The sequence below is a fragment of the Heteronotia binoei genome, chromosome 16, assembly GCF_032191835.1.
Source record: "Heteronotia binoei isolate CCM8104 ecotype False Entrance Well chromosome 16, APGP_CSIRO_Hbin_v1, whole genome shotgun sequence".
Classification (NCBI taxonomy): Eukaryota; Metazoa; Chordata; class Lepidosauria; order Squamata; family Gekkonidae; genus Heteronotia; species Heteronotia binoei.
The window spans coordinates 53,464,222-53,486,908 of record NC_083238.1 but is presented as its reverse complement, the minus strand read 5'-3'; the positions used below and the strand labels follow the sequence as shown (position 1 = coordinate 53,486,908).

Genomic DNA, 22,687 nt, shown 5'->3' with positions numbered 1-22,687 from the left:
GAGTTATGCTAATGAGCTCTACCACCTATTTTTCTATGGAACGGCCCCTGCCTAGTATTATTGTCTTTTCCACTGACTCGTGAATGCTCCCTCTAAGCTCCCTCTAAGCCTTGTGAGCAAAGAGTCTACCAGTTTGGTGTAGTGGTGGGCTCTCCTTCCTTGGAGGTTTTTTCAACAGAGGCTAGATGGCCATCTGACAGCAATGAGGATGCTGTGAATTTAGGGGGTGGTATTTGTGAGTTTCCTGCATCGTGCAGGGGGTTGGCCTCGATGACCCTAGAGGTCCCTTCCAACTCTGATTCTATGATCCCCAAGTCACATGCTGCTGTGGCTGACATCTTGAGGTTGGAAGATTTCTGGAGATTTGGGGCAGTGCCTCCAGAAGACAGAACATAGGGAAGGGTTTCAGCAGGGTTGTGATGTCATAGAGCCCGCCCTCAAAGGCAGCCATTTTCTCCAGCGGAACTGATCTCTATAACCTGGAGATTTGAAATTGAAATTTCAGGAGATCTCTAGGCCCCAACTGGGGGTTGGCAACCATCAAGCAAAGGGACAAGTGAAATGGGGGAGAGGGAGAAATACAGATGGAAAGTGTTAATCACACCTCCATCCCGTGCTGTGGTCCCAGGGGTGGAATTCTAGCAGGAGCGCCTTTGCATATTAGGCCCCACACCCCTGTTGTAGCTAACTCCCAAGACCTTACAAAAAAGAGCTTTGTAAACTCTTGGAGGATTGGCTACATCTGGGAGGTGTGGCCTCATATGCAAAGGAGCTCCTGCTAGAATCCCACCCATGTGTGGCCCTGACCTGAATCTCTCCTCTTCCCTTACCGAGGCAGCCAGTTATTTTAACCCCCATCAAGAGAGCTGTTCACAGAACTCCTAAAAACTCTTGTGTCTTATTAAGCCCTTCAGCTCCAGATCGAGGGGGCAGAGTGGGGCACACGACATCTTTTCTCAGCTCTGAGGCATTCAGAGCTGTTCCGAACACCTCAGAACTGAGAAAAGACTCTGTGTCGCATGCCCCACTCAGCCCCCTCCGCGTCGCATGCCCCACTCAGCCCCTTCTGGGTCCAGAAGGGGCTGGGTGAGGCATGTGTCATCTTTCTGGGCTCTGAGGCTTTCCAAGCGCCTGGAAGGGGCTGGGCACACAGCCTCTTTTCTTGGCTCTGAGGCATTCAGAGGTGCTCTGAACACCTCAGAGCTGAGAGAAGATGCCTCGTTGCATTCCACTCAGCCCTCTCCAGACTTGAAAGAGGCTGGGTAAAGTGCGGGGCCTCTTTTCTCAGCTGTGAGGTGTTTGGAGCAGCTCCGAATGCCTTGGAGCCGAGAAAAGATGGTGCAGGCTGGTGGGAGTGGGATGGGGAGGGGGTGTCTGCCTCCGCCCCTGTGACCAGGTGACACTCTAGATGGCTGTCTATCTGGCCTACTCCTCTGCACTGGCCCTGGCCATTTCTCAAGAGGACAGGTGGCAATTCTGATCAAATATCTGAGGGGCTTCAGTTCTGAAAGCAGGATGCCAATCGGCCTCCTAATGACATGAAACCTTCATGCTACCAATTGGCTGAAAAGTAGATTTTGTCCTAGCAAATCAAGAGCTGCTAGGGTTGCCATTATGGGTTTCAAGCGGGATGTGTCTGAGCATGTGCCAGAGTGCCATTTACTTGAGTGTCCCCTTTGGAAGGGGTGTCCTTTTGGTTGGTAAATGAGCCTAGGCATATGGAGACTGGTACTGCTCTCCACATGTATACTCTGTGTGAATACAGAGGTATTTAGGGATATTTAATAATACCCCTAATATAAATGTGCCCTCTGAGCTCTCTTAGAAGTTGCCAAGCCACCCAGTGGCTTGAAAAATGACTTTAAAGTATCTTCCTTTCCACCCCTCCCTTCCTTCATTCCTCCCTCCCTCCCTCCTTTCCTTCCACCCTCCTTCCCTCCCTTCTTTCTTTCCTTCCTCCCTTCCTTCCCTCCTTCCTCCCTTCTTTCCTCCTCCCTTCCTCCTTCCCTCCCTCCCTCCCTTCCTTCCTTCCTTCCTTCCTTCCTTCCTTCCTTCCTTCCTTCCTTCCTTCCTCCCTCCCTCCCTCCCTCCCTCCCTCCCTTCCTTCCTCTCTCAAACATCTGATGTTCATGTCTCGCAGATCTCAAACATCCGACATTCATGTCTTGTGGCTCTCAAGCATCTGACATTTATTTCTATGCAGCTCTTAAGTTTAGCCGTCTGTCATCTGATTCAGTATAAGGCAAATTCATGTGTTCATATGGAAAAGCACAGTTAGTTTGCAAAACCATTGCATAGCATTGGCAGGGGAAACTTGTGGTGAGAACAGGAAACAATAACCTCCATCGGGGCAGTCCCAGACCTATTTACTCTTTGAAGGGTTTAGAAGGCTGTGACTCTTTGGAATGGCATAGTTAGTGATTTATGTCAAGATAAGGTTAGAAGGCCTCTCCAACTCAGAAACGCTCAGCTTCTGTTCTGAGCCGCTTGGTCATTTCTAGAGGTGGCACAATAAGCCAGGCAGAATCCATATGCCCAGGGCTTCTTTTGTAGGAGGAACTCCTTTGCATATTAGGCCACACCCCTGTTATGTGGCCAATCCTCTTAGTACAGGGCCCTGCCTAGTATTATTGTCTTGTTGTTTTAAGGTTTTTGGGGGCCATAAATGGAATTGAAGAAACTGGGCTTTGGCTCGTAATACAAAGCCATTTATGGCCCCCAAACACCTTAAACAACCAGGCCGAAAGATCAACCCTTGTTCCAGAAGCTGAAGTCGAGATTGCTGGTAAGTAATAGTTAATGACACATCTGTTTCCCTTCCCCTCTGACACTGGCAGGGTAACTTTACTCGAATTGAGATGCACTGTTTCGATCTTCCAATACGCTCATGCACAACGCTTTCCAGACTCTGCCAACATCTGGTTTGTGTTAGGATTAGGAGGTCAGCTGACACGGTGTCGTGTTTCGGGATCTTTCAACTTCCTCATCTTGCAATAAAGGGCCTCCATCTAGGGAAGGGTAGAGGTGCTTTTGGGGGTGCAAAGGGATTTGTGGACCCTGTCAGAAGAGAAGGGAACAGACCCGAGGCCACCCTTCGACCACCTCGCTGTGTGAAAGGACAAAAGCCCAAACCTGAAGCCCCTGCAGTTGTTTCAGTTTGGTGTGGTGCTTAAGTGTGCGGGCTCTTTGGGAGAACCGGGTTTGATTCCCCACTCCTCCACTTGCAGCTGCTGGAATGGCCTTGGGTCAGCCAGAGCTCTCCCAGAGTTGTCCTTGAAAGCCCAACTTCTGGGAGAGCTCTCTCAGCCCCACCCACCTCACAGGGTGTCTGTTGTGGGGGAAGAAGATAAAGGAGATTGTAAGCTGCTCTGAGACACAGAGTGAAGGATGGGATACAGTTCCGGTTTCTTCTTCTTCTCCTTCTTCTTCCTTGGTCTTTCCTCCTTTAACTTACCAGAATGAGGGAAGGATCCTGTTGACAAAACATTGGAAAATCCCTCCTGTCTTTCCTCCCGGCAAGGAGATCAGGGGATGAGTGGAGAGAAGGAAAAGAATCCCTGTTTTGTCTCTCAGAAGAAAGTACACGGTGATCAAGCATCCAGTCACATTGAAATCTAGGAGGTTTCACGGTGTGTAACTCACTCTGAAATGCATCCATAAAGAAACGGGGGATGGGGGGAGAGACCGTCCGCCCTGGTTGCACTTTTCTTTAGCATCATGCACAGAGAAGTAGCTCTTATGCTTTTACAACACTTCTGCCTGGGCACTAATAAATAATGCCCCCAAAGCACATTACCACAAATGTAGCTATTCCACATTCCTGTTTTCCTGTGTTGTAACTTCCTGTTTCACACGTATTTTGCTCCCTCTAGTGGCTGAATTGATATACAGGTTTCCAACATATCTCCCTGCAAATGTAAATTGCAGGGGTTTTTTAGGGGTTTTTTTGGCTGGAAATCAAGATATATGACATTGAATATAGATATTTAAGAAACAGAGAACTGATAAAAGGGAAATACAGTACAAAGAGGATTACATAATATTATATATAGATGGTATAATATAATTATATATAAATATATAGATATATTCAGGGCTTTTTTCCTAGCAGAAACTCTTTTGCATATTAGGCCACACACCCCTGATGTAGCCAATCTTCCAAGAGCTTACAGGGTCTACTGTAAGCTCCAGGAGGATTGGCTACATCAGGAGGGTGTGGCCTAATTTGCAAAGGAGTTTCTGCTACAAAAAAAGCCCTGGATATAATTATATACGAGGTGGAATTCTAGCAGGAGCTCCTTTGCATATTAGGCCACACACCCCTGGTGTAGCCAGTCCTCCAAAAGCTTACTAAAAAGAGCCTTGTAAGCTCTTGGAGGATTGGCTGCACCAGAGGGTGTGGCCTAATATGCAAATGAGCTCCTGCTAGAATTCCACGCCGATTATAGATATATAATTATTTATAACAAAGTATAAAAGACAGAAAATAGTTCTCCCCAACATCCCCTTTGTTACTTTGAAAAGTTTTTGGGATACTGGCTATAGCATACAATGATGCTTGCATCTGTTGGGGTCCATGTTCCCTCTAAGCTGCAGAGTCTCGTGAGCAAAAATTCTACTTTGAGCGCTCCTGGCATTAAAGCTGTGAGCTACTGCACAAATTAGTTTGCTTTGGGGTCATCCTTCCTGAGTGAAGGCGAAAATGGGTGAGCTGGAGGCTAAAAATCTGCAAGCTAGCTCACGCTAACCCAGCTTAGAGGAAACACTGGTTGGGGTACATTTATATTCAACATTTTACATTTCAAATTTAGTAACTAATCTGTTCGGCAGCTGCATTATTGGTTCCATCATTGCTCCATGCTCAGCATTGCACATTTTCTCCTCTTGTGTGTACTCGCTATTACTTGGGAGTTTTCTAGAAGGAAAACTGCCCGATGTATGACTCACACCATGTCCAATGGGATCTCTAGGCCGGGGGTTGACATGGAATGCACTGTTCAGGAAAGAATCCTGCTGACTCAGTCATGAAACTGTTCGTTGTGAGATGTTAGGCTAGAAATGCGCCCTCTTTACAGGATGGGATTCTTTCTCAAGGATCTTTGTAAGATTAATTTGCACACCTTGTGTCTGCCACTCTGTTCCCAAAGGGGTCTGGTGTCTGTATGAAGTCTGTGGTTCTCTGGTGTGTATGTGAGGTTGCCAATCTCCAGGTGGGGCAGGGAAAAAGGTATAACACCTCTGTGAGAACCAGCCTCAGACTTATGTATAAATAATATTCATTCATTAATATGCCAAACATTCAGATGATCTGTCACATAATACATATGCAGTGCAAATACAAAAGGAACATACAGCTTCACCCAAAACCACTCACAAACAAATAAATGTCCAGTATTTCTCAGATGCAAAGTGCAGGCAGAAGTTCCAATGGAAAACTTTTCTACGGAGAGCCAAGCTCCTAGAAATTTATAATCCAGTATTGAAGTTTTTCATGGAGAACCACGCTCCAGCAGTTATCCCCTTGGTACAGCAAGGCATAGGAAGTAAGATGTGACTTGGCAGTACTTTATCCGACGTTTCGCATACGCTTCTCTGAGCTGTAGATGAAAGTAAAATCTTAACTCATACAAAAAATATTTCCCATATTTTTTTCGTGTATGCAATACATTACATTGTATTGTAATGTGGGAGGGTTCCAAAGTTAAAAGAAAGCGGCCAGTGGAAGGTGAACGAAATCGCACCTGTCAGACTTCGGTCCGCTACCCACAGGAGGAATCATATATAAGTGTAGTACTGTCTACATCTTTCAAGCAAAGGAGAACTGAGACAGTGGACTGCAAAGTGCTACCTTACAAGAGTGATGTGAAATAACATTCCGAGTTTGAAAGTGCTACCTTACAAGAGTGATGTGAAATAACATTCTGATTTTGAAAGTGCTACTTTACAAGAGTAGTGTGAAATAACATTCGGAGTTTGAAAGTACTACCTACAAGAATGGTGTGAAATAACATTCGGAGTTTGAAAGTGCTACCTTACAAGAGTGGTGTGAAATAACATTCCGAGTTTGAAAGTACTACCTACAAGAATGGTGTGAAATAACATTCTGATTTTGAAAGTGCTACCTTACAAGAGTGGTGTGAAATAACATTCCGAGTTTGAAAGTGCTACCTTACAAGAGTGGTGTGAAATAACATTCTGAGTTTGAAAGTACTACCTTACAAGAGTGGTGTGAAAAAACATTCTGAGTTTGAAAGTACTACCTTACAAGAGTGGTGTGAAATAACATTCTGAGTTTGAAAGTACTACCTTACAAGAGAGGTGTGAAATAACATTCTGAGTTTGAAAGTACTACCTTACAAGAGCGGTGTGAAATAACATTCGGAGTTTGAAAGTGCTACCTTACAAGAGTGGTGTGAAATAACATTCTGATTTTGAAAGTGCTACTTTACAAGAGAGGTGTGAAATAACATTCCAAGTTTGAAAGTACTACCTACAAGAATGGTGTGAAATAACATTCTGATTTTGAAAGTGCTACCTTACAAGAGTAGTGTGAAATAACATTCCGAGTTTGAAAGTACTACCTACAAGAATGGTGTGAAATAACATTCTGATTTTGAAAGTACTATCTTACAAGAGTGGTGTGAAATAACATTCTGATTTTGAAAGTACTACCTTACAAGAGCGGTGCGAAATAACATTCGGATTTTGAAAGTGCTACCTTACAAGAGTGGTGTGAAATAACATTCCGAGTTTGAAAGTGCTACCTTACAAGAGTGGCGTGAAATAACATTCTGAGTTTGAAAGTACTACCTTACAAGAGTGGTGTGAAATAACATTCTGAGTTTGAAAGTACTACCTTACAAGAGTGGTGTGAAATAACATTCTGAGTTTGAAAGTACTACCTTACAAGAGAGGTGTGAAATAACATTCTGAGTTTGAAAGTACTACCTTACAAGAGCGGTGTGAAATAACATTCGGAGTTTGAAAGTGCTACCTTACAAGAGCGATGTGAAATAACATTCGGAGTTTGAAAGTGCTACCTTACAAGAGTGGTGTGAAATAACATTCCGAGTTTGAAAGTACTACCTTACAAGAGTGGTGTAAAATAACATTCTGTTTTTGAAAGTACTACCTTACAAGAGCGGTGTGAAATAACTTTTTGATTTTTCTATGGACATTTAATGAATTTTGCTTTGTGATGATAATATAATTGCATCATTATGAAAGAAATTGCTTAAGCATTTGTTTGCAATATAAAAATGCAGTGGTTTATTTATAGTGCTTGCTACAGTACACTGCAGTTCCTGGTTTGCCCACCTGGGGATTGGCAACCGTACTATAAAGGCATTGAGAGTCAGTTTGGTGTAGTGGTTAAGTGCGTGGACTCTTATCTGGGAGAACCAGGTTTGATTCCCCACTCCTCCACTTGCAGCTGCTGGAGTGGCCTTGAGTCAGCCATGGCTCTGGCTTAGGTTGTCCTTGAAAGGGCAGCTGCTGTGAGAGTCCTCTCAGCCCCACCAACCTCACAGGGTATCTGCTGTGGGGGAGGAAGATAAAGGAGATTGTGAGCCACTCTGAGATTCGGAGTGGAGGACAGAATCTAAATCCAATATCTTCCTCTTGACATGATTCTTGTCTGTTCTTTCATTCCTAGAACTCGATGCTGAAGAGGTTGCCTGCACTCAGAATGGGCAAGTCTACCTGAACCGGGACATATGGAAACCTTCACCGTGCCAGATTTGCGTTTGCGACAACGGAGCCATTCTCTGCGATGAGATCCAGTGTCTGGATGTTATGGAATGCGAAAGCCCCCAGGTGCCCCCTGGAGAGTGCTGCCCCGTGTGCCCGAATACTGCCCGAAATGGCTTCGAAGGTGCATTCGGTAAGAGTGCTTCCTTGTTTTTTTTTTTTTAAAGTTATGGCTTTTATTCTGCTTTTTATTTAATGGAATACAAAAGAAAGATGGAGAAAGCAAAAAAAAAAGACAAAAAACTAAAGATCAACTATCACCAGGGCTGACTTTGTAGCAGGAGCTCCTTTGCATATTAGGCTGCACCCCCTGATGTAGCCAATCCTCCAAGAGCTTACAGGACACTTCTTACATGGCCTATTGTAAGCTCCAGGAGGATTGGCTACATCAGGGGGTGTGGCCTAATATGCAAAGGAGTTCCTGCTACAAAGTCAGCCCTGACTATCACAGAAACGAGAAAAAAAAGAAAAATATTGGATTTTCTCTGCTACAGAAAATGATATATTTACATATTACAATGCCAGCCTTGAAATCGGATCAAAGGGAATATATCACCTTCCCATGTAGGCTTATTATCTTTGCCTTTTAGCCTTCAAAACCATAAATCATCGGTTCATTCCCCCCTCCCCCACCTTTTTATTCAAGGATTCTATAAAGGGTTTCGATATAGGCAGTGCTTTTGTAGCAGGAACTCCTTTGCATATTAGGCCACACACCCCTGATGTAGCCAATCCTCCAAGAGCTTACAATAGGCCATGTAAGCAGTGTCCTGTAAGCTCTTGGAGGATTGGCTACATCAGGGGGTGTAGCCTAATATGCAAAGGAGTTCTTGCTACATAAAAAGCTCTGCATGTAGGTATAAAGGTAAAAGTAAAGGTAGTCCCCTGTGCAAGCACAAGTCGTTTTCGACTCTGGGGTGATGTTGCTTTCACAACGATTTCACGGCAGACTTTTTACGGGGTGGTTTGCCATTGCCTTCCGCAGTCATCTACACTTTCCCCCCAGCAAGCTGGGGACTCATTTGACTGACCTCGGAAGGATGGAAGGCTGAGTCAACCTGAGCCGGCTACCTGAACCCAGCTTCTCCTGGGATTGAACTCAGGTCGAGCGCAGAGAGTTCAGACTGCAGTACTGCAGCTTTACCACACTGCGCCATGGGGCTCTTGCATGTAGGTATACATTTAAGTAAAGTAGGTGTAAATTTAGGTAAGAGAGCTTCTAAGGGCTAATAGGATTTTAAAATAAATTGATAATAGCCTCTCTGAGGTTTAAACAGTTGTGGAAATACCCCTTCCTTTGCCGTGGGCCCATGCCTACTGATACTGGGGTATATCCTATAGCAGAGGGGGCCAAACTGTGGCTCATATGAACCTATGAAGCTGCCTTCTACTGACTCAGTCCGTCAAAGTCAGTATTGTCTACTCAGACTGGCAGTGGCTCTCCAGGGTCTCAGGCAGGGCCGGATCTGGGGGGGGGGGGCAGAGGGGGGTGCTTGCATCAGGCACTGACAGAGAGGGGGGGGGCGCCAAATTGGGTATTGAGTCAATTGTATTCTATGGGACCATAAGACAGAATGGCCCATAAGGGGGCACCATTTTTCAATTTTGGCCCCCCTCAGAAAACATGTAGATCCGGTCCTGGTCTCAAGCGAAGGTTTTTCCCGCCTATTTGTCTGGACCCCTTTTAGTTGGCAATGCTGGGGATTGAACCTGGGATCTTCTGCTTACCAAGCAGATGCTCTACCACTGAGCTACCATCCCTCCCCCTTGGGAGCCACATGTGGCTCTTTCACACATATCGTGTGGCTCTTGAAGCCCTCACCGCCCCATCAGCCAGTTTGGAGAAGGTGCTTGTCTCTTTAAATCAAGCCAAGTGACTGCGTGCAGAACGCATTTAAAGTTAGAGTTGCTTGCTTTCCACCTCTCCCTCACTCCCCATCTATTTTCCTTCCTGTCTTGCAGCTCTCAAACATCTGACATTCATGTCTTGCAGCTCTCTAACATCTGATGTTTATTCTGTGTGGCTCTTGCATTAAGCAACTTCGGCCACCCCTGTCCTATAGGGTTGTCAGCTCAGAGTTGGAAAATACCTAGAGATTTTGGGGGTGCAGCCTAGGGAGAGCAGGGTTCTGGGAGACAAGGGACCTCAGCAAGATATAATGCAGGGATGGGGAACCTTTTTTCTGTCAAGGACCATTTGGATATTTATAACATCATTCGGAGGCCATACAAAATTATCAACTTAAAAAAACAGTGCTCTGCCAAGGCAGAACAATTTAGGGCGGCAAAATTAATGTAAATAATTGTTTTTCTATTTGAAGTAATGTTGGGAGAGCCTAATTTGGCACGCACACACACACACCCCGACTTGCCACCCTAGGCAAATGCCTAGATCCAGGGCTTTTTTTGTAGAAAAATCCCGGAAGGAACTCATTAACATATTAGAACACGTCCCCTAATATTAGCATATCAGGTCATACAAAATTAGCATATTAGGCCATACCATCTGGGATAATCAGGTGCAAATTGAACTGGTGGTAGCTCCCACCGACCGGGCCCCGGGAAAGCTGCTGTACAGCGTGGCTGGGCCCCACGATCCTCGCAGGCCTCCTGGGCCCCAGGGAGGCCGCCACATGGCTTGGCTTGGCCCAGCAATCCCCGAGGGCCAGATCAAGTGATCTCGAGGGCCATAAATGGCCCTCGGGATGGAGGTTCCCCACCCCTGGTATAATGTCATAGATTCCACCCTCCAAAGCATCCATTTTCTCCAGGGGAACTGATCTCCGTTGTCTGTACACCAGTTAGGGTTGCCAAGTCCAATTTAAGAAATATCTGGGGACTTTGGAGGTGGAGCCAGGAGACTTTGTGGGGTCGAGCCTGGAGGAATTGGGGTGGAACCAAGATCAAGGCTGTGACAAGCTTCATTGAACTCCAAAGAGAGTTCTGGCCATCACATTTAAAGGGACGGCATGCCTTTTCAATTCCTTCCTTCCACAGGAAATCATGCCTACCTGAGGGACCGTCTTTCCCCATACGAACCCCAGAGAGCACTGAGGTCAGCAGGGAAAGACCTGTTGACTATCCCAGGGCCGAAGGAAGCAAGACTGCAGAGTACCCGCACCCGGGCCTTCTCTGTTGTGGCCCCACACCTGTGGAACCAGCTCCCAGAGGAAGTACGGGCCCAGCGGGACTTTGACCGTTTCCGCAGGGCCTGCAAGACCTTCCTCTTTAGTGAAGCCTTCACCGACTAAACACTGAGAGACTGCTTAAATGAGTCTGTTATCTGTCAGAATAGCACCAAGATGTTAATTTTATTGTTTTACTGTTTTTTAGAATTTTAATCAATTTTTATCTACTGTTAAAGTAGGGTTGCCAAGTCCAATTAAAGAAAAATCTGGGGACTTTGGGGGTGGAGCCAGGAGACTTTGGGGGTGGAGCCAGGAGACATTGGGGGTGGAGCCAAGAACAAGGATGTGACAAGCATAATTGAACTCCAAGGGAGTTCTTGCCATCACATTTAAAGAGACAGCACACCTTTTAAAATGCCTTTCTTCCATAGGAAATAATTAAGGATAGGGGCACCATATTTTGGGGCTCATAGAATTGGACCCTCTGGTCCAATCGTTTTGAAACTTGGGGGGTATTTTGGGGAGAGGCACTAGATGCTATACTAAAAATTTGGTGCCTCTACCTCAAAAATAGCCCCCCCCCCAGAGCCCCCAATACCCACGGATCAATTTCCTATTATTCCCTATGGGAATCGTTCTCCATAGGGAATAATAGAGTGCCTAGTAGACATTTCCCTCCCCCCCACGCTTTCTAAATGGGGGGAGGGCCTCCAAACTAGGGAATCCCCTGCCCCCTCCCTCTCACACACACACACACTTACCAGATCTTCCTCCCGACAACTCTACTTCCTGTGAAAACGAAAGCAAAAGAAAGGGAGGGGCTGTTCTCAGAAGCCCTTACTGCTTCCTGCTTCCTGCCCAGCCTTAAAGAGGCAGACATTTTGCAAACGGCTCAGGAGCTCTACAACATGAAGCCTAAAGGTATGTTCTCCCCCCCCCTCCACCCCCCACCCCCGCTTCCAGAGTTTTGAAGAGCGGGAGATGAGGCTGCGAACCCAGAAGTCTCCCGCCAGAGCGGGAGGTTTGGGAAGCCTATGTTAAAGTATTGTATCATTTGTTATATTGATTAATGTTGTTAGCTGCCCTGAGCCTGCCTCGGCGGGGAGGGCGGGATATAAATAAAAGGTATTATTTTTATTATTATGAAGGATAGGGGTACCTTCTTTTGGGGCTCATAGAATTGGACCCCCTGGTCCAATCATTTTGAAACTGGGGGGGCATTTTGGGGAGAGGCACTAGATGATATACTGTCAATTTGGTGCCTCTACCCCCCCAAAACAGCCCCCCCCAGAGCCCCAGATACCCGCAGATCAATTCTCCATGATTTTCTATGGGAATAAATCTCCCTAGGGAATAATAGAGTTCCCAGCAGACATTTCCCTCCTCTCCCCCCACTTTCTGACTACCCTGAAGCAGGGGGAGGGCCTCAAAACCGGGGGATCCCCTGCCCCCACCTGGGGATTGGCAACCCTAACACCAGTTGTAATACTGGGAGATCTCCAGGCCCCACTTGGGGGTTGGCAGCCCTAATAGCCTACCACAACACAAATTTTGAAGCTTCCATCCACCCTAAGGAACCTTCCCAACAGAAGAGCCACTCAAGTTGGAGGAGGACTCCTTGGCAGACGGCTGGTTCCACGCTATTGTTGTAGATGCCATCTTTCTCCTCCTCCAAAAAGTAGAGAATGAGATGAAGCCATTGCATGCTTTTGTGGTTATGTATTAGGTGGGCAGATGTTCTCTCCAGTTAAATAATCCGAGCCAGCCTCTGTTCCAGCAACGATGGGAGCATTTGTGAAGTGGAGACTGCACGATGCCGTGGTGTCGTTTCCTGCTTGGGACCCAGAAGTGGCATCACCACATTGTGCGGCACTCTAGGATCCCCCCCCCCATCTCTACGTTAAAACCCATAGAGACTAGAAATATTCCTAGAGCAGGGGTCCCAGTACAGCGCTGGTGGGTAACATGGTGCTCATTGGCACCTATCCTGAGCCCACCAAGCATTTTTAGAAAGGGCTTCTGATTGGGCACTGGATATCTGATTGACCATGTGATTAAAATAATGTTGTTTTAGCAACAGCTGTCACCACGGTGTCATTTTTAGTCTCTTACACTCCTTATTTTTCAGTATATATTTTTTTAAATGCTTCTCTTTATCCCTGCATGTTGGCTTCCTCTATGTATGTGGCTATGCCTTCTGCAGCAGCCATGTTATCATTAGCTCCACTTCCTGTGACAGCCATTTTGTGGCTACTCCCACCAGCCAGTGTTAGAGTTCCAAAGGTGCCCACAAGCTCAAGAAGGTTGGGAACTCCTATCCTAGAGTGTCATGGTGATTGCCAGGTTCCTCGCTAGAAATGACAACATCACGGTGTTTCATGATGGCGCCCCCACCCCCATCACGTTAAGAACATAAGAACCTAACAGAAGCCATGTTGGATCAGGCCAATGGCCCATCCAGTCCAACACACTGTGTTACACTGTGGCCAAAAAACCAGGCACCATCAGGAGGTCCATCAGTGGGGCCAGGACACTAGAAGCCCTCCCACTGTTGTCCCTCCCAAGCACCAAGAATACAGAGCATCACTGCCCCAGACCATAAGAACATAAGAGAAGCCATGCTGGATCAGGCCAATGGCCCATCCAATCCAACACTCTGTGTCACACAGTGGCCAAAAAACCCAGGTGCCATCAGGAACTACACCAGTGGGGCCAGGACATTAGAAGTCCTCCCACTGTGACCTTCCCCCAAGCACCAAGAATATAGAGCATCACTGCCCCAGACAGAGAGTTCCATCAATACCTGCTGTGGCTAATAGCCACTGATGGACCTCTGCTCCAGATGTTTATCCAATCCCCTCTTGAAGCTGGCTATGCATGCTGCACCATTGTTGGAATTTGCATATGGCAGTCTTACATTTCTGAGCCAAGGTAGCTGGGATAAAGCTCTTCCCAAGATCTTGGAATTGCTGCCTTTGAAAGAGAGAACTCTGAGCTGCTCGAAGACAATTTCATATGTCCCTAGGCATGATGAGGGTACATTCCACAAATGCTTCTTTATCAAACGAACTCCTTAAGCAAGGCTGTGTACACTGAGCTGAAATTCAGATCTCTGGCTGGATTTGTTGGAAGCAGATTTTATGAGATGTTTTGAAAGCCCTGCCTTTCCTCCAAGGAATTTATCCCCCCTCCTGTTTTATTCACATCTTTGTGTGGAAGGTTAAGAATGGGAAAAAAAACCACCTGACCTTAGCTCACCCCAAAGAGCTTCATGGAAAAGTGAGGATCTTCATGGGAAAATGAGGCGATGAAGATGGTGAGGGGTCTGGAGACCAAGTCCTATGAAGAAAGGTTGAAGGAGCTGGGCATGCTTAGCCTGGAGAGGAGGCAGCTGAGAGGTGATAGGATCACCATCTTCAAGTACTTGAAGGGCTGTCATCTAGAGAATGGTGTGGAATTGTTTTCTGTGGCCCCAGAGGGTCAGACCAGAACCAATGGGTTGAAATTAAATCAAAAGATTTTCTGGCTCAACATTAGGAAGAACTTCCTGACCGTTAGAGCGGTTCCTCAGTGGAACAGGCTTCCTCAGGAGGTGGTGGGCTCTCCTTCCTTGGAGGTTTTTCAACAGAAGCTAGAGGGCCATCTGACAGCATTGAGGATGCTGTGAATTTAGGGGGAGGAATTTGTGAGTTCTTACATTGTGCAGGGATTTGGACTAGATGACCCAACTCTATGATTCTATGATCCTGCGATTCTATGATTCTATAATCTGAACCCAGGACTCTGTAATGGTACGTTCACACTATACTAAATAATGCATTTTATATCCAAATTTTTGCTATTCTTACACAGTAAAAATCCAGATATAAAATGCATTATTTAGTATAGTGTGTGAATGCACCATAAGTCTACCCAGTCTCTCTAGCCACTGTTATTGCATCTGGGGCTGGAACCAAACGGTCAGCGCCTTCCTCCAAAATTCAAACCATGCCATTTCAGCATTGGCTGAGCAGAGAAGGTTTAAATGGCTGCTTTTGTGATGTGTGGATAATTTCAGTTTATATTTCTGGGGCTGTAGGAAAGACATTAACAATGTGAAAGAACTAGGGTTGCCAATCCCCAGGTGGGGGCAGGGGATCCCCCGGTTTGGAGGCCCTCCCCCCCGCTTCAGGGTCATCAGAAAGCGGGGGAGGGGAAAGAAATGTCTGCTGGGAACTCTTATTATTCCCTATGGAGATTTATTCCCATAGAAAATAATGGAGAATTGATCCGCGGGTATCTGGGGTTCTGGGGGGGGGGCTGTTTTTTGAGGTAGAGGCACCAAATTTTCAGTACAGCATCTAGTGCCTCTCCCCAAAATATACCCCATGTTTCAAAACGATTGGACCAGGGGGTCCAATTCTATGAGCCCCCCAAAAGGTGCCCCTATCCTTCATGATTTCCTATGGAAGGAAGGAATTGAAAAGGTGTGCCGTCCCTTTAAATGTGATGGCCAGAACTCCCTTTGGAGTTCAATGATGCTTGTCACAGCCTTGATCTTGGCACCACCCCTGATGTCTCCTGGCTCCACCCCAAAGTCTTATTTCTTAAATTGGACTTGGCAACCCTAGAAAGAACCTTTTGCTGAAGGGAAATTGCTGATGTTCCATCTTATCACAAGCAAGCCACAGAGCGCTTTTGGCTATGTACTGGACAGCCTTCACTTTAAAAGACAAGGGAACAAGAATATATCAGTGCAATTGCAAACCAGGTTATACCCTTGTAAGTCCACTGATTTCACTGACTTAGTCCACTGACTTAGAAAGACATAATAACATTCAGGGCGGAACATGTCTTACTCATTTAGATTAGCTCTGGTTCCTTGGACTATGTATAAAGGGAATGAAGTTGTTTGCAGCATAGTTAAGCAATACCGCAAGACCCGGCATGCTTTAATAAGTAAATAGTGTGGCTCTGGAGTATGTGTAGGGGATTTTAGGCGAAAGGCTGGGTGTTTTCAACCCTCCCAGACAAAGCAGAATCTGCAGAACATTTTAAAATCCATCTATCTAGTCCAGGGGTGGCCAGACTGTGGCTTGAAGCCACATGCGGCTCTTTCACACATACTGTGTGGCTCTCAAAGGCCCCACTGCCTAGGGTTGCCAAGTCCAACCCCAGAAATATCTGGGGACTTTGGGGGTGGAGCCAGGAGACTTTGGGGGTGGAGCCAGGAGACACTGGGGTAGAGTTAGGGGGGAGGGGGGAAACGGCACCGGGGAGCGTGGCGAGCCGCCCCGCAGCTGTCGCCTCTTCTCCGCTTGCCGTGGCTGCTCCTCCGAGATGGGCTCAGGCTGAGCCCATCTCGGAGGAGCAGCCACAGCGAGCAGAGAAGAGGCGGCAGCGGCAGCAGCGTGGCGGCCTCGCCCGCTCCGCCTCTGGGGTGGAAGCGGAGGGGGGGTGGAGGCGGGGCGGGGGCGTGGCGAGCCGCGAGTCTGGGTCCTAGAAGGGCCCGGATTCGCGGCTCGCCATGCTCCTGGCCTGCCTCGCCCTCCCCTCCTCTGGTTTTGCCTGCTCCTCCGAGATGGGCTCAGCCTGGGCCCATCTTGGAGGAGCAGCTGCGGTGGGCGGGGAGGGGGCGGCAGCAGCGCGGCGGCCTCGCCCGCTCCAGGATCAGGTGGCTCGCCATGCTCCCCGGCGCCCTTTCCCCCCTCCCCCCACTTCCGTTTTTTTGGGGAGCGGGGGAAGAGGGTGGAAACCCTGGGGTCCCCCGCCAGGGCGGGAGGGTTGGGAAGCCTACCACTGCCCCATTGGCTGGCTTGGAGAAGGCATTTTGGTGTAGTGGTTAAGTTTATGGACTCTTATCTGGAAGACCGGGTTCGATTCCCCACTCCTCCACTTTCAGCTGCTGGAATGGCCTTGGGTCAGCCATAGCTCTCATAGGAGTTGTCCTTGAAAGGCAACTTCTGGGAGACCTCTCTCAGCCCCTCCCACCTCACAGAGTGTCTGCTGTGGGGGAAGAAGATATAGGAAATTGTAAACCACTCTGAGACTCTGATTCAGAGGGAAGGACAGGGTATAAATCTGCAGCCTTCTTCTTCTTCTTCTTCTTCTTCTTCTTCTTCTTCTTCTTCTTCTTATTATTATTATTATTATTATTATTATTATTATTATTATTATTATTATTATTATTATTATTATTATTATTATTATTATTCTCCAAGCCAGCCAGCAGCTTGGAGAATGCATTTAAAGTTGCTTTCTTTCCACTTCTCTCTCCCTCCTCCCTCCGCCATCTCTTTGCTTCCCTCCCTCCTTCCTCCCTTCATTTCAAACATCTTGACGTTCATGTCTTGTGGCTCCCAAATGTCTGATATTTATTTGATGTGGCTCTTACGTTAAGCAAGTTGGGTTACTCCGGGTCTAGACCAAGGTGGGTAGCCACGATAGTCTGTCTGTAGCTGTAGAAAAGAGCGAGAGCCCGGTAGCGCCATAAAAACTGACAACATTTGTGGCAGGGTAGCAGCCTTTGTGAGTCACTGCTTGCTTATTCGGGTACAGCTAGAATGTGAGCCCATCTGGCTGTAAATGAAGAAGTGAGCAGTGGCTCACGTAAGCTCCTACCCTGCCACACATTCAAGTGCTGCTGGATTCTTGCTCTTTTTTGTTACTAGGATCTGTGGTCTAGCTTACCAAAACTAGGATTGTGCAACAGAATTTTGCATCCTTTAAGAGAGGGGTCTCAAACATGCGGCCCACGGGCCAGATCAGACCCTTGGAGGGCTCCTATCAGGCCCGTGAGCAACTCACTGTTGTCTGCTTTCTTCTCCCCCTCTTGCTTCCTTCTGCATCACAGCTTGCTTTTCCAGTCTTGCTCAATCAAGGTACAGAGCAAAAACTTATGAACAAAAGCCTGCAATGCCCAGCCATTTTATGTTTCCCCCTGGTTCTTAGGCTCAGAGCATTGACCATGAGATTTCTGTAATGAATGTCAGTAAATCAAAAGGAGGTTTGCAACTTACAGATACTCTCCTGAACAGCATACGGAAGATTGCTACAGCACAGACATTGACTCCAGATTTTGATGCAATAATTCAGAGCAAGAGTTGTCAGTTATCAAAGATAAATAAACAAAATATTGCAATTGAAAAACTTTAATTGTATTTGTGTCCATTATAAAGGTCATATCTCCGCTACCTGGCATTACATTTTATGACACACATGGCCCTCATAACAGATGAGTCTGACGCCCCCGGTTTAATGTGCCATGTTAAGGCTTTCATTTTGCTTTTAGTCTGTGCTTTAGATTTCTGGTTGGGTCTACAACTCAAATCCTGTTTCACTGGTGTAGTGGTTAAGTGTGTAGACTCACATCTGAGAGAACTGGGTTTGATTCCCCACTCCTCCACTTGCACCTGCTGGAATGGCCTTGGGTCAGTCATAGCTCTGGCAGAGATTGTCCTTGAAAGGGCAGCTGCTGTGAGAGCCCTCTCCAGCCCCACCCACCTCACAGGGTGTCTGTTGTGGGGCAGGAAGGTAAAGGAGATTGTGAGCCGCTCTGAGACTCTTCGGAGTGGAGGGCGGGATATAAATCCAATATCTTCTTCTTATCTGGGAGAACCGGGTTTGATTCCCCACTCCTCCGCTTGCACCTGCTAGCTTGACCTTGGGTCAGCCATTGCTGTCATAGACCCTGAAGGGCAGCTTCTGAAAGAGCTATCTCAGCCCCACCCACCTCACAGGGTGTCTGTTGTGGGCGGTGGGGGGGGGGAGGCAAAGGAGATTGTGACAACTCTGAGACTCTGAGATTCGTAGTATAGGTTGGGATATAAATCCAATATCATCATCACCACCACCACCATCATCACCTTCTTCTTTTTCCTCCTTCTCCTCTTCTTCCTTTTCCTCCTCTTCTTCTTCATTGTTCACTGAATGTCCCACTTGTGAATTGAATGGACTCACTCTTTAATCTACCTTGATTCCAAGAGTGGAAGGCAGACTGTAAGCAATGTAAATAAATAGTTCTGTGTATACTGTACACTGCTAGCAGTACATTAGCAGAGGCTGTTCTACAAGGCTCACTACCAGGATCAAAACGATACAGCGGACTAGGCCTGGCCCCAAATCCTGAAGCTCACGAGATAGACGAGTGGTTTCCTGTCAGCCTAAACTCCATTGCGGGATTATTGTAAGGATAAAGAAGAGTACCGTTATGTCAACCACCCCGAGCCCCTTGAAGGAATGGTGGGAATTAAGCCTGGTAATTGCAAAAATATTACCAGTATATGATTGTCACCATTGGTGAAGCCCATCTTCATGAGGCTGCTATAAAGCAGTGTGGTCACTGTGGCATATTCTCCTCTGCCCGCCCTTCGTAAGGCATGGACTCACCCTCTGCCGGTATGGCTAACGGTCAGTTTGTATGCGATGTCATTCTAATTAATGTGTTGATATTGTGCACCATGTCGTGTGAGACAATTTCGCTTGCATGTTGTGTGCCCGAGCAGTAGGAAGCTTTTCGGCTCGTTTATTGTGTTTCTTTGTTCTTTGTTGCAGGTAGAGGAAGGAAGGTAAGTTCTGTCATTTTTATTTGGTGCCCCCTATCCGCCCCATCAATGACCTTCCATCCATTACTAGATGCAAAGCACGGCAAAAATGCTGCAGGAAACCATTAACGGTGCCGTAAATATCCATCTTCTGACTTTATCTGGCAAATTCAATATTGGTGAATATAGCAAAGTTTTGCCGAGTCGTAAAAGCATGATACTGAGTGCAGTACATAAAATCTCATATTGCCAAAAAGGTAAACTTACATTTATTCAAGTAGATCCAGTTGCAGTCAAAAGAAGAGAAGGAGAAGGCTATGCTAAAGAGTACTTTCCCCACACAAATGGTCAGAGTCTGATAGGGGAAAGGTCTAAAAGTCTTCTTCACGGGCTCTGCCCCTACCCGAGGCCATGCCATATGGATCATTTGATGAGCTACCTTCACCCTGTGCCCCTTCCAATCTCAGGAGTTGTCCTTCCCGCCTTCCCTCCACCTCCTGACTGTCAATATACAGCAGTGGTAAGCTTCAGCTGTGTTTCCCAGAGCCTTCTGATTGCTACAGCCTGGATCAATCCCCCTCCCCGAGATATAACCGGAAGCACTATAAGCAGGGTTGAAATTCTAGCAGGAGCTCCTTTGCATATTAGGCCACACCTCCCTGATGTAGCCAATCTTCCAAGAGCTTACAAGGCCCTCTTTTGTGAGCTCTTGGAGGATTGGCTGCATCAGGGGTGTGTGGCCTAATATGCAAAGGAGCTCCTGCTAGAATTCCATCCCTGGCGATCAGAACATGATAACAACTATATCTGACCGCAACCAAACATTTTCTGAACTTCTAGAAAGTCCTTTTTCTTCTTGGGCCTTGTAAAGTGGTCTATATCCTAATAAATGTTCCACGGGCAAAAAAGAGAGGAAGCCACAGAAAGGGTATGCCAGGGATTGTATGAGACATAGCTATGTGGGACAGTGGCTACCTAGTAGAACTGGAAGAGAACTGGAAGAGATTGAGTGGGAAAGCTAACAGGATCCAACCCAGTTTTTAGTTTATGTGGAATGTGAATTCCTGAAGAGCATTTTTTCACCAAGTGTTCATTAATATTCTGCCATCTGAGGTAACTTTTCTTCTCTACCCTACAGGGTCAAAAAGGAGAACCTGGAATTGTCCCAGTGGTAAGTTTTTGTTTGTGCTTTATTCTTCATTAATACTCGCCTGGTGTTCACTTTTGGGCTCCAAATTTTAAGAAGGATATCGACAAGCTGGAACGGGTCCAAAGGAAGGTGATGAAGATGGTGAGGGGTCTGGAGACCAAGTCCTATGAAGAAAGGTTGAAGGAGCTGGGCATGTTTAACCTGGAGAGGAGGTGGCTGAGAGGTGATAGGATCACCATCTTCAAGTACTTAAAGGGCTGTCATCTAGAGGATGGTGTGGAATTGTTTTCTGTGGCCCCAGAAGGTTGGACCAGAACCAATGGGTTGAAATTAAATCAAAAGAATTTCCGGCTCAACATTAGGAAGAACTTCCTGACTGTTAGAGTGGTTCCTCCATGGCTTCCTCGGGAGGTGGTGGGCTCTCCTTCCTTGGAGGTTTTTAAGCAGAGGCTAGATGGCCATCTGACAGCAATGAAGATCCTGTGAATTTAGGGGGAGGTATTTGTGAGTTTCCTGCATTGTGCAGGGGGTTGGACTAGATGATCCTGGAGGTCCCTTCCAACTCTATGACTCTAAGGGTTTTTAAAAACATAAATAGTAATATATAGTGTAACAGTTAGCCACATAGTGTGACTTTTAGCACTGTTAGAGTTTTACCAGTTACAAAAAGCAGTGAGGATTCAGGAATGTCACCATATCATACATTTCCTGAGAAAACATTCTGCAAAATGGAAGATGTCCTTTTGTTGACAATTCAGATGGAATAACGCATTGTATGTAAATTGTGTATACCTTCCTGCTTCTTGAACTGTTTCCGGAGCTACGTTTCCTCACATTTTCCCTCCCTGTTTCTTCCCTGAGGTAACATGAAGAGCTGCACCTAGCACTAGTTCCACACCTAGCAAGATTGGGAGAAGAAGGATGTTGCGAGGGTTGAATGAAAGGGAGAGGAGGGAGAACAATTTATTCTGGCCTGAGTTCTTTAGAGGAAGGGCCAGATTTAAAAAGTACCAAAAAATAACTAAGAGGGGCCATGGCTCAGTGGCAGAGAACTTGCTTGGCATGCAGAAGGTCCCAGGTTCAATTCCCAGCATCTCCTGTGGAAAGATCAGGTGATGGGTGACATGAAAGACCTAGACCTGAGACTCTGGAGAGCTGCTGCCAGCCTGAGTTGACAATACTGACCTTGATGAACTGAGAGTCTGATTCAGTATGTGTCAACTTCACGATCCATCGTCTCCAGCACCATCCGGTGTTTTCAACCAGGTGTGGAATTCTAGCAAGAGCTTCTTTGCATATTAGGCCACACACCCCTGATGTAGCCATCTCTCTTACAGCTTACAAGGCTCTTTTTTGTAAGCTCTTGGAGGATTATCAAAGATTTCAGGTTTTCACGGCTGGTAACATCATTAGGGTTTGTAGAATCTTTCGGGATCAAGTGCCGTGTTCTACTGGAGAAAGTTTTCCTTCCAGATGTTTCGTTCTCAGCTGCGGAGAACATCCTCAGTGGTGTTGCAACCGGAGCAGGCGCTCAGACCTTCTTGGCTGCTGTGCATTGAGTCTTGGAGGATTGGCTACATCAGGGGTGTGTGGTCTAATATGCAAAGGAGCTCTTGCTAGAATTCCACCTCTGCCAGTAGCTCATGAAATAGAAGTTTTATTCACAAGACTCTGCGGCTTTGGGGGAACATTGCTCAGAACCTGAGTGGGACTGTCGGAGAGAATACATCCTCCTCCTCTTCCTCCTCCTTAAATATCATTACAATTGACACATTATGGAGTATTGTTAAAGCTTTCTTTCTTCTCTCTGTGTAGGTTACGGGTATAAGAGGACGGGCCGGACTAGCTGTAAGTAATCCCTAACTCTTTGAAGAATGCCGAAGATGTTTCTAGCACTGAGCCACATTTTCTTGTGATGTCTTTTGCCTCTGTTTCCAAGCTGTCTGTAGCAGTTGGTTATCACCGCATTCTTTCGCTACTGAGAGGCCGAATGTCCACGTGGCGATCGTTTTTGGTTTCTGTGGGGGAGATCTTTTGTACAAGCTTGCCTGTTCTTTCTTCATTGCTCACTGTTTGTCCTTAAACTTTTATCTGGGAAGACGTCGTTTTCTCTGAGTTTCTGTTTCTTGTGGCTCTCA

General features: G+C 46.6%; 1 protein-coding gene across 1 annotated transcript in view; it reads left to right on the top strand.

Moving 5' to 3' along the window:
• The window catches only part of COL5A2 (collagen type V alpha 2 chain), a 226,237-nt gene that overhangs the window by 98,248 nt on the left and 105,302 nt on the right, over nucleotides 1-22,687 (top strand). Inside the window, exons 2-5 of the mRNA XM_060257242.1 lie at nucleotides 7,655-7,882; nucleotides 19,410-19,423; nucleotides 20,538-20,570; nucleotides 22,365-22,397. Of these exons, the coding sequence (XP_060113225.1) occupies nucleotides 7,655-7,882; nucleotides 19,410-19,423; nucleotides 20,538-20,570; nucleotides 22,365-22,397 (308 nt within the window). The remainder of the gene's footprint in view (nucleotides 1-7,654; nucleotides 7,883-19,409; nucleotides 19,424-20,537; nucleotides 20,571-22,364; nucleotides 22,398-22,687) is intronic.